The sequence below is a fragment of the Corylus avellana genome, chromosome 1 (genome assembly GCF_965113065.1).
Source record: "Corylus avellana chromosome 1, dhCorAvel1.hap1.2, whole genome shotgun sequence".
NCBI lineage: Eukaryota > Viridiplantae > Streptophyta > Magnoliopsida > Fagales > Betulaceae > Corylus > Corylus avellana.
Window position 1 is genome coordinate 12,673,422 of NC_142490.1, and position 15,678 is coordinate 12,689,099.

Below are 15,678 nucleotides of genomic sequence, written 5' to 3' on the forward strand. Positions count from 1 at the left end.
AAAAAACCAATAACCACATATCCCGTTTGTGATGATTAATGATAAATGTCTTCTTTATATTTTGTCAAAACTAATTTGACTTTTAAAATTATTATTAAATCAAAATTCAATAATAATTTATCACAAATTCAATAATAATTTTAAGAAAAACATTAATTTTGAAAAATAAAAAACAAATTATGTTTGGTGCAAGTACCACCAATAATTAAGGTTATATCTAGGAAATTTAGCAAGGGAAATGGAAATGGTATTGAGCTGTACAATCAAGCAACATATTTAGCATGATAGGCTTGTCAAATCGCGTGATAATTCAGGAGTCTCAAGTAAAATTACCAAAAAAAAAAAAAAAAAACAATAACCACACATCTTGTCCGGGATGATTAATGATAAATGTCTTCTTTATATTTTCTCAAAACTTGTTTGACTTTTAAAATTATTATTAAATTAAAATTCAATAATAATTTATCACAAATTCAATAATAATTTAAAAAAAACACATTAATTTTGAAAAATAAAAAACAAATTATGTTTGGTGCAAGTACCACCAATAATTAATGTTATATCTAGGAAATTTAGCAAGAGAAATGGGTATGGTATTGAGCTGTACAATCAAGCAACATATTCAGCATTTAATTTAACACTCGAACTTTCTTTCTTACTTTGGTAAAAGTAGTAAATTTAAAAGAAAAAAAAAAAAAAAAAAAAAAAACACACACACAAAAGGTGGAAGTCGAATTGGAACTGGCCAATACCAGTAGGCCTGTGGGGGTACCAAACTCGATCGGGAAAGTAAAGCCATGGGTACAAACCATGCAGGCGCTAGTAAAAGCAAGTCATGGCCACCAACAGGGTGGCGTATGGTGTAAACTTCCCCTGGCAAGCCAGCAAGGACCCTCTAAGCCCCATAGGATCCCAATCTCCAAAAACCACCTTTAATGCCCCCATGTCAGGTTACAAGCTCGCACCACCGAGCTCAGCAATGAACGCTTATTGGTTGCGACTATATGAAGAAAAGATTTTTTTCGTACTTATCCGATGCGGGACCATAAAGACTGGTTACGGCTGAAAAATAAAAGGAAAGAAGAATAAAAAGTTAGAAGTCGAGTTGAAGTGGGACAATGGCGGGCTTGCGGCCGGATTGCAGTTCGATGGGGCCATCTGAAAGTACATAACACTGCCATGAGAAATCAGCTTTTCCATAACTCAACCAAACCCGTGGTAGAACTCCACTTCCTTTAGTAGGAAGGCGAGAGAGCACTCTCATGATGAGCTACCAAACTACGACCCTGCAAGTATGCCATTGCCCAACCCAATGTTGCATTCTTAAAACAGTCAGGTTATGGTGGTTTTGGAGTGAGTTTTGTATTGACAAGAAGCTGGCCGTAGTTGCTGGATTTTTCTTGCATGATTGAGTAAAAGATTTCCTAGTTGAAGAATTATACTGAGATGATATATAGCAAGCTTCCAGCTAGTGATTGTGCCTTTGTTTTGTAATAACAATATTTTTCCCATTTAAGTGTTTTTTAAATTGTAATGTCAAACACCTTATGTTTTGCGATATTTTTTTAAAATACAGATTATTCTTGCGAAATTATAATCCCAAACGCATTCTAAGTTGGTAAACCAAAAAAAAAAAAAAAAAAAATGGAAGTTGACTTGAAGCGGTGAGCCAATGGTTGGTATGCACAGGGTAGGTGTGATCTGGGAGTACATTGCTGCTCTAGTAATCCAACGACATTATAAGGTCGTTTCACGCCCTCCAAGAGCCAACCCAAGCGCACTCAACCAGATGGGCCCAACTACCCCTAGAGTCAAGTGATGTACGGACCAATGGCGCAACACAAAGCTCCTAAAGCAACCTTGATGCCCCCAAACTGGGTCACAACTCACAAGGGCAATGCTTACTTAGTCGTTGCAATTAATGAAGAGATTATTTTCTCTTAGTTATCCGATGTGGGAACAAAAAGATTGAAAAAAGGTGGAAGTCGAATTGAAGTGGGACCAATATGGTGGGCCTGCGGGGTACCAGCTCGCTAAGCCATCGGGGGGAAGCAACTCAAGGTACATTCCACGCTGCTCTGGTAAGCCAGCGATGCGCCATCAGTGACGTTTAATGGATATAAACATCCCCGGATCGATACGGAAAATCTCCCGTACCAAACTTCCTCCGAAGGTAAGTGAGCCAGCAAAGGCCTTCCTCTAAAGCCCCACAGGCTGAGCATATGGCCCAAATTGAAAACCTTCTAACCACCTTAATGCCCCCATACTGGGTCACAAGCCCACGCTACCAGGCTCGGCAATTATTTTTCTTTGGTTCCGATTATATGAAGAAAATATTATTCTCTTAGTTATCCGATGTGGGAGCATAAAGACTACTTAGGCTGAAACGGTTCCTTATCAGACTGAATTTGAGTCCCTAGCCTCTTGTAGTACAAACTAACATGAAAAAATATATATATGAGAACGTTTAAATAATTAACTTCATGTTTCTCTCATTCCCCAAAATTGGGGGCGTGACATGGATGCTGCGATTGGCATTTCTTTCCATCTCTTATTTATTGGAACTTATCTGCAAGCCCCTCACCACATATAACCACATCCCAGGATGTTGGTGAGAACGATGAGAGATATAAACAATTGTAGAACAAATCTAGTAGGTTTTAAGCACTAAGAAAGGAGGCTTCCATTTAAGAGAAGCAGCAAATGATTCAAGCTGAACTGTATTTTACATTGAATCCCTTAGACTTCGTTTGGTTTGCGGAATTGGTATTCTGTTAAGAAAATAAATAGTTATTACTGAGAATATGAGAGGTTGGAATAAAATAATTATTCTAATTCTTTAGTTTGGTAGAAACACATATTTCATAATTATAATTAAACCAAAATTACTAAAAAGCTCATATCATTTCTAATTTTTCTCAAAACTCAAATTAAATAAACAAAAAAAATTGTTGAACGTGTAGGTAGCCGACCACAGCAGGCCCTAGGGTGGCACCACCCCCAAAGGGCCTCGTGGTGGACCAGCAAGGCCCTCTGGAGATGGCACGGCCACCCCCGGTGGCATCGGGGGTGGCTAAGACCACCCTCACATGATCACATCGGGGGTAGCCGTAACCCCTCGAGACTAAATTATAATAATAAAAAAAAAAAAAAAAAAAAAAAAAGGAAAACCTTGTGTATTCCCTCATGAATAGCTATACCTCTCATTTTTTTTAGCTCCTATCAAATAAAAGAATGACAATTTCATATAAATAGTTATTCCATTTAAAGGGTCTATTATGCAAACCAAACCCCCCTTCTCTTTGGAGACTGACTATACTCTAATTGATACTCATACTAATAATAGTTATATTTGGGAAAATCAGGAAATTTAGCAAGGAAAATGGGTATTAGTATTGAAGTCAATAAGCTGGATAATCACCATTTAAGTGTTGATTCAATGGAATAAGAAAATTTTCAAAAATAAGTGTAACTATGATCACGTTTAAATAAAATAGTCACAATTAGTGCAACACCCTATGGATTTATTAAGATGACTAGGAATACTTTGGTATCAGAACAGTTAGATCTAAGGATCCTAAGAAATGGATCTTATTAGAGTTTAAATCTCTAGGATTTGATGCCAGAGCATAGGCTATGATCAATAGAAAGGAAAGATAAGTTCGATAGGTTTAAAGGTTAAGTCAAGCAATCATTCCTGAATTGTCTAGATTATGCCAGTCATTGGCCAACTTGTGGCATAGAAATATAAATGACTGCATGAGTAGAAAGGCTCTGCACTTAGTTTCATTTTTGAGGTATAGCTATGAAATAATAATTTATTCCACTGAGAGAATTATAATCTCTGATGACATTGAGATAGATAATAAACATTGAAATAGAGATAGTAGTGCTTAGTGGGAATTAGAGATTTCCGTGATGAAAACGGGGCATTACAATTAGTCTCATTCGCCAACTTTTTTATTAGAGATAGTAGTGTGCCTTTCATTAAGTAAAGACGGGGCGTTACAAATTACAATTAGTCTCATTCGCCAACTTTTTTATTAGAGATAGTAGTGTGCCTTTCATTAAGTAAAGACAGGGCGTTACAAATTACAATTAGTCTCATTCGCCAACTTTTTATTAGAGATAGTAGTGTGCCTTTCATTAAGTAAAGACGGGGCGTTACAAATTACAATTAGTCTCATTCACCAACTTTTTTATTAAAAAAAAAAAAAGAAAAGAAAAGAAAAGAAAAGAAGAAGTTGTACAATTACTAGGCAACATATCCAAAAATTGTAAGAAAAGAAAAATCAAATATAAAAGACGGAAGTTGAATTGAAGCGGGCCAACAATGGCTTTCTAGAGGGGTACCAGGCTCGATAAGGCCCATCCCGGGTATTATTGTGGCACATCGTCGCTGCTCTGATAAGCCAGCGATTGCGCGCACCAACCACCTCAATCCGATAACCGGATGAAATATGTTGGAATGAAAATTTCCGGATAATTCCCTCAACCGAGGGCGTGCCAAGCAAGGGCCCACTAATCCCACAGGAAGCCCATGGCCCGCCCCGAAGCTCCAGAAGCCGCCTTAATGCCCCCATGCTGGGTTACAAACCTGCGCTACCAGGCTCGGCACTTAACTTTTGTTGGTTGCTACTATATGAAGAAAATATTATTCTTTTGTTATTCGATGTGGGAGCATTTAGGCTGCTTACCGAAACGGTTAGATTAGATTACCGCGTCAACACCAACTTCCAAAACTAAAAAGGCTTCATCGATTTGCTCAACTCTCTCTCTCTCTCTCTCTCTTTCTCTCTCTCTCTACAGTGAAGTGGTAGTTCAGGAGAGCCCTAGGGTTTTAGCTTCCAATGGTGGAGAGGAGGAAGCCTTTGGTGCTCTCTACGACCAAGCTCCTTGTAAGTTCCATATTGAGTTCGTCGCAGCTCGGTGAAGTAGACCGAGTCCGAGTCGTTGTCGGAAACGTGTCCGGGGACTTACAGCTACGGGCGGGAATTCTCCGGTTCTCGACGGACAGAGACGTCATTTCGGACCCCAAATTGGATTCCCTCGACGACGCCGCTTTGGTCGGGCTCTCTACCTCTGTTCTTAAACGGCTGTCCGTAACTTCGGGCTCACTGGTAAACAAATTTTATTTCAGAAGCTTTGTTTGGTTGTAGAGAAAAAGAAGGAAAAGAAAAGAATCAGAAGATTGAATTTTTCAACTTGTTACTTATCAGTCCCGACGGAAACTATAATTTTCGCTCTAGTAAACTTAATTGAAGTATTTGGTTCGCTGTAGATGTCACTTTTCGCGACAAAAAGAAAAACAATAATTGAAAATTTTGAACATTTTTTTTTTATCAAGTAATGTGTCTCTGTATGCGAATTACAAAAAATTGAGATCAATCGCAGTATAAGCTCAATGGAACTGCAAACAAACATGAGGTATAATTTGCAGATTGTAAATGCAATAGTAAATAATCCTTTTTTGAGTAATTGAAGCTCGACTATATATGATTCTGAGGTTTCTAATGCTGAAAAGTATTTTATCTTGTTTGTTTGGTTTAGTATAATTTTGGAAGTTCTTATGAATATGAAATTGACAGCACTATGATTTGTTAAGATTATTATTGTTTTGGTTTTGAATACACAAGGTGCTTATCAAGAACGTCGAGACAAATGTAAGAAGAGTTGCTCAGGCTGTTGTTTTAGACCCTCCTGGCACTCACGAAATGTCACCTGTCTTTAAATCATCCACTTACCATACAATGCTTATGTTTCCTTCGGTTACTTTCTCTCAAAATGGCTGTCTGCTGCCGGTTGGGGAAGTTGCCTATCTATCTCCGCTTTTGGCATTCAACCTTGACTTGCACATATCGTGCTTGAATTCTGTCGTCCACCAAGGTCAAGAGACTTTGGCATCTTATTTCCATGGTAAAGTGGACGACGAGACATGTGGGGAAGCAATTCAGGGTTCTGCGATTAGTGTAGGGTTGGAACCCTTCCCTCGGTTGCCAAGATATGCTTCACACTTGAGGGCTTCTTTTGTGAAGATACCAGAATGTGGTACCCTTGAATCTCTCAGAGGAAGTTCGTTTATTGAAGCTGAAGATCGTCAAAATATGATTGATTTGGCATTGCAGAATTACTTTGAAGCAGATAGATATCTAGCACGAGGCGATATTTTCAGCATTTGCTTAAATTGGAAATGCAATTCAATTGTTTGCATTCCTTGCAACCAAAACTCACAAAATAGAAGTGATAACATTATCTACTTCAAGGTAAGTTTCCCTGTACCTATGCATGGTCGCACATATGCTCAAGGAATGTCATAATGCATCAGGTTCTTATCGTGATGTAATGTTTGTTCACAGGTTGTAGCTATAGAACCTTCAGATGAACAAGTTCTTCGAGTCAATAGCACCCAAACTGCCCTTGTGCTTGGGGGTAGTGTCCCTTCTGCTGTTCCCCCAGATTTGTTGATTGCCGGACCAAAAAAATTTGCACCTTTGCATGGGGACACGGTGAAAATTTTGGCCTCCATTCTTACACCACCTCTTTGTCCATCGGCTCTTTCTTCTAAATTCAGAGTTTCAGTTCTATTATATGGATTGGCAGGTGTGTCTTATGTTTCCTCATCTGTTGTTTTAGTTTGCTGTACAAATACGATCTTTCTGTTGAGTTGCATTTTGGCTTTAATTGTCTGTGTTTTTTTTAAAATAAAAAAGGAAAAGAAAAAAAAAATCTTTCTAATGAGATCATTAATTGGCTACAATATCCCCAAGAACTACCATCTGTACGAAAAAAAAAAATAACATTGGTTCTATTTACTTGCTTATGTGTGCTTGTGGTTCTGATCCAATACCTGTTGCAGGATGCGGGAAGAGAACTGTGGTCAAATATGTTGCTTGTCGATTGGGCCTGCACGTAGTGGAATATAGCTGTCATAATCTAATGGCATCCTCCGAAAGAAAAACATCTGTTGCACTAGCTCAAGCTTTCAACACCGCTCAAAGGTGAAGCAGTTGAGCACACCATGTATGATATATGCAAGTTTTTACAGAACTTATGTTTTGTGCTCTACTGTTACTTGCTTTGCAACTGTTTTCCCTTGCATGGTTTAAAAAGGAGATACACATGGTTACAATCCTAATAAAATGTTTTTCAATGGCTTTCTTTTTTTCTTTTTAATAAATATTGCTATATTAGTACGGGTAACATAACATCTATAAGTTTTTTTCTTAATGCCGAACTCAGTTTCAGGAAACAGTCCATAATACTCTTGATGTGTGGCCTCCTTGAAAGTCCTTGTGTTGCATCTCCCATCTTTTCACTTTTTATACCACTTGGCATCAGACCTTTTCTTTGAGTAATGGGTATCTCTGCTATATTTGGTCATGAGGATATTGCACACATGCTTTGCTTCTTTGATATTGTTTTATGATCCAAAATAAAAGATAAAAATAGAAAATGAATATTGATGTTCCCCCATCTTGTTCCTCATCTATTGGCTTTGATAACAGATATTTGCCAACCATTCTTCTTCTCCGCCATTTTGATGTTTTCCGAAACTTGGGCTCTCGGGAAAGTTCACCAAATGAGCAGGTGGGCGTGGCTTCAGAAGTTGCATCAGTTATTCGAAAGTTCACCGAGCTAGTCAATGAAGATGAAGACATTAATTCTAAAGGAGAACCCATTGATGATTGCGTAAGATGCAACTATTTGTTGTGCCATTTTCTTGCTCTTATATGACATTTATCATACTTTTATGTAGTCTGATATTGTAATTTCTAGTGAATGATTGCACGCTTAATGATAGAAGTTTTCATTTCTATCTTTTTCTACACTTAGATGCTACTCCGTCCCAAAATAGATGGAGTGATTTAGTTTTTGGTTTTTGGGTGTCCTAACATATACGATAGTTTAAAAAAAAAAAGAAAAAAGTATTTATCTGCTTAACTTTCCATATTACCCTTAGATTTGAACCAACCTTTCTTGGCTCACCTAAGGAGTGTTACGTTTATGGTGTTTCATTAAGTGTCATTTGCAAAATCCCATCTATTTCAGGACAGGGAGAAATTTTTTTCTGCTTAAATTAAAGGAAAGAACAAAATTAGGGGGAGGGTCAGAAAAATGGTATTTTTGTGGAGTGGGGGAGCATGAGGACTGAAGGTAGAAGCAAAAGAACAGCCATAAACGATTTCACAATTTAGGAAGGTAGAAATCTCAGGCCCCAGGAATTCTAAAGATTTGAGCATCCCATGGCAATAAAATCTGTTTTCAGATTAGTTCCGTGGAGCCCTGTTAGCTTGGAAATAAATGGGATATGATCGCCTTTCTTGAAGGGACTAAAGTACTTCCAAGGACCTCACAAATTATGTGGTAACCCATTTGCTGATATTGGATTGCTTTCACTACCATTTACAGGAACTCACTTGTTAGTTCATCTTTACACTAGAGGAAAGAGCATTAATCTGGTTGCTTATGGCATTTCTTTTTTGGGATAAAGTGAGTAGGGAGGGGGAGGAAGAGAGTCTAGCCACCTACCTCCTCTTCATGAGGCATAGTTATAGTACTCTTTTAGGATATTTCTTAGAAAAGGCCTGCAATACAAGAGATATTTGTGATATTAGGCCTGTTTAGATCCCACTATTGACTGGTTTAGGAGTTCCAAAGATGCCCAGGTACTGGAGATAGTCTGACAGGACCTTAGGGGGCATCCAAGTGTTTCTTTCCCCTCTTGTGTGTCAGAGGAGGAATCTAGTTTGAGAAAGGAAATGATTATTTATGGTAATTTTTTGCTATTTATTCTCAAGAACAAGGCTTACTCTGCATTATGGCTTGTCAAGGATGTTTACTCTGATATTGTGCTGATGCAGCATGTGAAGGATGGTGGGAAGATAAGTAGGCATCAGGTTTTGTTGGTTGCAGCTGCTGACAATTCTGAAGGTCTACCACCAGCTATAAGGCGTTGCTTCAGCCATGAAATAAGTATGGGTCCTTTGACTGAGGAACAAAGGGTTGAAATGCTGTCCCAGTCGCTGCAAAGTGTTTCTGAGCTTCTGCCTGATGTAAGCGATCACTTTTTTTTTTTTTTTTCCTTTTATGTGGTTTATGGGTTAATAGCTTTTGTAGACTAATGATGCATTTGACGCTCAGCCAGAGTTGGGAAAAGATAATTTTTACTGTCTCCTTGTATGTGGCAAATATGTGTCTTGGCTGGACCCAGCATTTATGTTACAATGATATCACAAAAATATAAGCTGTCTCATTGTCTGCATTATCCATCCACTATATGTCTTTGGGTATTCTCATACACTGTTATGGGATGAAAATTTTATCTAGTTGAATCAGTTTTTGGAAGGCACATATGGAGCCTATGAATCAACAGATTTATCCCTTCGTGTGTGGATGGCATTTGGTGTCTCATTAATTGAGGCTGTTAAGGGCCACACAAATTGCTCATGCATCTCTTTTCAGGAATATCTTACATGGTGGTCATGGTTTATTTTCTTTGGATCATGACTGTTAACTTTGATGCGTCAGAATCTTGCCTGTTGCAGGCTAGTTCAGAGGATTTTATAAAGGAGATTGCTGGGCAGACATCTGGTTTTATGCCCAGGGATATACGTGCTATGATTGCTGATGCTGGTGCAAACTTAATTCCCAAGGGCAATGTTCTACGTCAAAAGGTTGAGCCTGAGGAAGTAGACAGTAAGTCATATGAAGTTGCGCCACAGGTTCTGGGAAAAGAAGACTTGACTAAAGCATTGGAACGATCAAAGAAAAGGAATGCATCAGCATTGGGCACTCCAAAGGTAAATTAAGGCATCTAAGTTAATCTCATATTCTGATCTTATGTCATTGTTCATAATCAGCAGTATGTATTGCAGGTATTGTTCTTTTTCTTTTCTTTTCTTTTCATGAACGGTCTATTGTGTGGAAAGTATTATTCTTAGAGAAGTTTACTTCTGATTGTAGATTTTTATTCTGTTTCTGAATTTTTTTTGGCCTTAGGTTCCCAATGTGAAATGGGAAGATGTTGGTGGGCTTGAGGACGTGAAGAAATCAATATTGGATACTGTTCAGGTGTGCTCATTTACCTCCACTGCCTCCTTGTTTCTTATCACCCATAAAGACTGCTTTGTTTTATTCGGTTCCAAGCATATTAGATTTCTTGTCATAATTTGAAAACCCCTCCCCGCCCCCATCCCCTCTAAAAAGAAAAGAAAAAAAAAAAAGACTGAATATGCAAGTATAGAAGGCTGGAAAAGGTAGGTACTTCTGGTTTTGTTTGCCTATTTAGCGATTTATGAATCAGAGTATACTCTTTATTGCTGTGCATTAACTGATAGAGTCAAACCCTTTACAACATATTTTAATCTGGTATGTTGCATATTGTTAGTCTGTGGGCACTTTACCCATCCAGAGTGCAGAACTATGGGAGTTTGAACACTCTTTTGGCCACCTTTTTTATGTTGGTCCTTTTTCACCTCGTTGCCCTGAAAAGGGATGTATCTATGGGCTTGCAAATTGTCAGGGTCAATGTACTTACATGGACTTTTCAAACTTAGTGGTTCTTCAACAACATTATGAAACATGGAGAGTTTATCACAAGAATCCACTTGCTCCCTCCATTAGGTCACTCATTTTTTGTACTTAATTAAGTAAAATAGGTCACTACCTTTATCAAGGTGGAGGTCTTTGGTTAAAGACAGGAGGGTAGGGATTTTGGAAGGGGAAGGCTACCTCCATTGTGTAGCCTACCATTACCATTTGAACAGAAAAAAAGCATTAGTGAATGTTGATAAAACAAAATCAACGAGCTCTGACACAAATGGAACTTCCTCCCCCCATAGGAATGGGGTGGAAGGTGAGGTGGCTCAAGACGCATTGGGTGCATGTGTAACTTACCGATAGAAAAGAATGATAAAAAGAATGTATCACGGATTATTGAATGTCACATTACTGAAAAGATCTAGCATGAAAGATGTTGAGAAATTCAGGAGGTTTGGAGAGTCATATTCTGTTCATGTGTCAGCATGGACCTGTACTTCACATACTCAAATGCATTTTTAAGGTTTATGGTAGTTTTCATTAGAGAAATGACTTGATAATATCTTCTAGAACATCAATTCACATGATGTAAAAGAACAATAGATGTAATGTCAAAAAAAATTCTAATTGAAGGCTATTTATGTATTGAAAGTATTTTGTGCCATTGTGCGGTTTCTAATTTAGTTTCTGCACACATCTCGTCTGTATCATTACATATAATATAGAATTTGGGAAGTAGGCTTGAAAGCCCACTTCTAGCTTGCCCCTCGTAATTGACTTGAATAATTATAATCATTCCTATTCGTCATATATGCAGTTACCTCTTCTGCATAAGGATTTGTTTTCTTCTGGGTTGCGTAAGCGCTCTGGTGTTCTTCTATATGGTCCTCCTGGAACAGGGAAAGTATGTCCTGGCTTGTTCAATAGTTAACTGTGATTTCTCAACTTACCATCTTTTCTTCTTATCAAAAACCGGCTTCATAACTTTTGTTGGTTAAACTTTGTTTCAAACCTCAGACTTTATTGGCAAAAGCTGTTGCAACGGAGTGTTCCCTAAACTTTCTCAGTGTAAAAGGGCCTGAGCTGATCAACATGTACATAGGAGAATCAGAGAAAAATGTTCGAGACATTTTCCAGAAGGTAAAACATCCCTCTTCTTCTTATCTATATTATCAATATTTCTTGCGTCTTCTTTTGTACTTTATATATATTTTTTAATATGGCTTAGGTTTCGATACATTTTCTTCAGCTCACAAGTTATGATACTGCACATTGCTTTGCAGGCCAGATCAGCACGCCCATGTGTTATCTTCTTTGATGAACTTGATTCTCTTGCTCCAGCTCGAGGGGCCTCTGGTGATTCTGGTGGCGTTATGGACAGAGTGGTTTCACAGGTGCAGATATATTTTGCTACAAAACCTGGCATATTTTTTTCTCTTGTTCCTTCAATGAAGACTTAACGTGGAAACTTTCCCTTGTCACTAGATGCTTGCGGAGATAGATGGCCTAAATGATTCGACACAGGTAATTTATATTTACTTGACCCTTAGATTCAAATGTACACTATTATTTTGTTTACTTCTTTTGCTTTCATCCTAAGAAAACTGCCTATCTTTTTCAATCTTCCTGGCTTTTAGGACCTGTTTATAATAGGGGCAAGCAACAGACCAGATCTAATTGACCCAGCACTTTTACGGCCTGGCAGATTTGATAAGCTCCTATATGTTGGAGTGAATTCCGATGCATCTTATCGGGAGCGGTTAGTTTCTCCTTATTCTTTTATTCAATTATGTAAAATTGTTGATGCCAATGAGTTGTAGTTTAATTAAATGGTAGCCAGATGCATGTGTAACTCATCAATCGAAACAAAAGATTATGTAAGATTGTTAATGTGATTGGCTGTTCTTGGCATCCTGATTTTTTCTCTCTCCAGGGTCCTCAAAGCACTTACACGAAAGTTTAAATTGCATCAAGATGTATCGCTTTACTCAATAGCAAAGAAATGCCCCCAAAACTTCACTGGAGCAGACATGTATGCTTTGTGTGCAGATGCTTGGTTTCATGCTGCAAAACGCAAGGTGAGTCTAGTGAGCATTATATTTGGATTTATTCTATTGGTCTTGACTCAGCACTATACAATCAATTCTTGATCCCAAGTAATTATGTCTTACTTAAATAATTAGACGTATTAGAAGTGCTGTCTGTTTATATATATATATACCGTATGGCTGAATTAGGCAGTGCAAACATTTGCACAATTGCACACTTAATTGTTGCTGTGATGAATCATGATTTATACAGTGATTAGACAAGGTGCTTAGACTGGTTTACGTTCTTGTAGGTTTTGAGTGTAGATTCAGATTCTTCTCGCATTGATGATCAAGCAGACTCTGTCGTTGTTGACTATGATGATTTTGTGAAGGTATGACCTAATTCTCTTGACAAAGTGATTCTTGAGGGGAATCATACATATTTTGTTCGTTCTTAGTTGGTAGTAATAGAAAAGAGTGGCACTTTTAGTGGTAGAGCTCTAACTCATGACAGTAAGTTATTTTATTGGAATATGTTGGAACTATTCTGGTATCAGTTAGCTTGATGATGAACAATCTCTGATCAATTTCCCGGGGAATAGCTATAGAAAACTATTGGAAAGGTTTTTTTTTTTTTTTTTAGTCTTCTTGACTAATAAAATTGCCCCTGCATATTAAAAGGTTCTTTCATATCTGAGGATTCCAGAAAACTCACTTATATCAAGTATTGCCTATCAAATCCATTCTTCCCATCCTGCTGAAATATTTGGTAGTTCAATATCTTGGACTGATCCATAAATTACAACTAAAATACACAAATAAAAGCAAGTGCCTATGCATGTGAAAGACATGTTTCAAGATTTGAACCAATTTATGGGACTGACTGTGTCTGAATGCCTTGTCCTAACCAATCAGGTCTTAGAAGAGCTGTCTCCTTCCCTCTCCATGGCCGAGCTTAAGAGATACGAGTTGCTACGAGATCAGTTTGAAGGAGCCTCGAAATAAATTTCTGGTAAAGCGATTTAAGGTGTCTGTGTTGCGCATACGATCCTGGTGGAAGCACGCTCGCGATCATCTCCTCTTCGTATGTTTATGATCTGCAATATTTGAACTTAGTTTTTATCCTTAAATGAGGGGGGAAAGGCATTGATAAACGACTATTGAACTTGTTTGCGGTAAATAATTGTTGCCTTAACATTTGGCAAACAACAGTAATGGGTCTAACTATTGATTCAAAAGCTTGAAAATTATTGGATACCGATTTGGTTAAACCGTTAATCCTCGGGATCGTAACAAAATTCGAACATCAGGCCAAAGTCATGTCAGGAGAAGTTTACTTTTATGCTCAGTGATAGGCTTAAAAACCATGTTTTGTGCACAATGTGTGCGTTTATCTGATTTACAGCATAAGATAATGAGTTGAAAATTGATGTCAATTATCGCCAAGGGTTCTTTTGAATTTTGCAATTTCAAAAAGTGTGATTTAAAAATATTATTTTTAAAATTGTGGTTTGACTTTTAAACTTTCAATTTAACTTTTAAAATTGTGCATTTTTTTTATAAAAAAAAAAAAAAACACATTTTTATCACCAATTTGGAAATAGATTTTTTGTTTTTTTGAATTGCAATTATTTAAGAAAGCAATTTCAAACAATTAATTTTTTGCGATTTGGTTTAAAATTTTATGTTTTGCCCATAAAATTGCAATTCCAAACGAACGCCAAAGAGAACAACTCCGAGCATATTCTCAAGTTTAGGTAGAGTATATTCCACAAGCCCATCGCTAACAACTGGGCATGAGAATCTGAGATACGCATCTGGCAGTGTCTTGCAATGGGATCCACTTACTACTTTTTCATTGCTAATAATATTCTAAGTGGATAATATTAAGAATTATTAATTTAAAGGATACAAAATCTGTAAAAGTAGAAAATGTTTAATCCTTACTGGTAGTTGGTAGTATTGTCTGGGCGTGTGAGCCATTTAATTTCATGACTTTCATGATAATATATTCAATATTTAGATTTTATAAATAAATACTATTCTGGACTTGCGACCTTACACAGCTGAACACCAAGCTTGTGGTTTAAGATCCTTTTTTGTTATGATATATTTGTAAGAGAAATGTTATATACTTACACTTATATCTCGCCCTCATCTCATTTGACTTATTCATCAACCCTTGTATTCATCTCACTAGATTCATTTGGCAGTGCCTTCTGCCCTTGGATCGACCATTGTTGAAAAAAAATAAAAAGTTAATGAGTACTATCACATCAGTTCAATGAGATAAAGATGAGATAGGAGTATAGTATATAATATTACTTTTTTGTAATGTTCACCTTATGTTGTGTTTTCGGTTCAAATTTCATCATTTTGAGTAACATGGCATAAGATGATTCAAAATAATAAAGTTTTCTTTACGTATTTATTCGTAAGGTAATACTACCTTTCTTTGACCTTAATTTGATTAAGAATGAAATTTAAGGATGACTTTGGTTTTTATAATGTGGTTTGCTGCTTCTTGTTTTGGTCTTGCTATGGTGAATTTTCAAGAAAGACCAAGAAAAGACTGCAATTGGTAAAGACAATTTTCTTCCAAACTAGGTAGAAAGAAATTTCTCTAATCAAGTCTATTGAATTGATTTGTGTCCTTGGAACATGTGATTCTCAAATGCTCTATTTGAAATGAATTTCGAATTCAAAATGTATGTGAGATTCACGAAATCCATTTCATAATTAAGATTTTGTTTTGTTGTATCTAATGATATATATGGTGTCGCATCATATAAATATTTTAAATAAGTTACAACATATTCACCATGTCATAATATATACACAGTTAGATTTGTAATAATGTGAAAATCACGTGCTTTTATAATACATGTCAATTTAATATGTAGATTTTAAATCAATAAATGCTAAATGTGATTATTCAGTCCTTTTTGTGTGACATGAATATAAAACTGTGAAGTCAAATATACGAAAACCCTTAACCTAAACAGCCTCTTGAAATATGAATACCACGTGTCAATTCCCACATCCAATTATTTATCCAAGCTCAATGCAATGTATGTAGACAAAATTGACTACTCTAAAGTCTCAACAC

The 15,678-nt window shown here is 36.9% G+C and overlaps 1 protein-coding gene across 1 annotated transcript; it reads left to right on the forward strand.

Annotated features, from left to right (window-relative positions):
• The first annotated feature begins 4,688 nt into the window (after positions 1 to 4,688).
• On the forward strand, positions 4,689 to 13,847 carry PEX6 (peroxin 6). Its single transcript, XM_059582597.2, has 16 exons — positions 4,689 to 5,120; positions 5,637 to 6,263; positions 6,357 to 6,600; positions 6,857 to 6,998; positions 7,506 to 7,689; positions 8,862 to 9,053; positions 9,546 to 9,800; positions 10,000 to 10,071; positions 11,357 to 11,443; positions 11,557 to 11,679; positions 11,823 to 11,933; positions 12,025 to 12,063; positions 12,177 to 12,298; positions 12,473 to 12,617; positions 12,881 to 12,961; positions 13,485 to 13,847. The coding sequence occupies exons 1-16, from the start codon at positions 4,851 to 4,853 to the stop codon at positions 13,572 to 13,574; spliced, it is 2,784 nt and encodes a 927-aa protein (XP_059438580.2). The 5' UTR covers positions 4,689 to 4,850; the 3' UTR covers positions 13,575 to 13,847.
• The last annotated feature ends 1,831 nt before the right edge of the window (positions 13,848 to 15,678 follow it).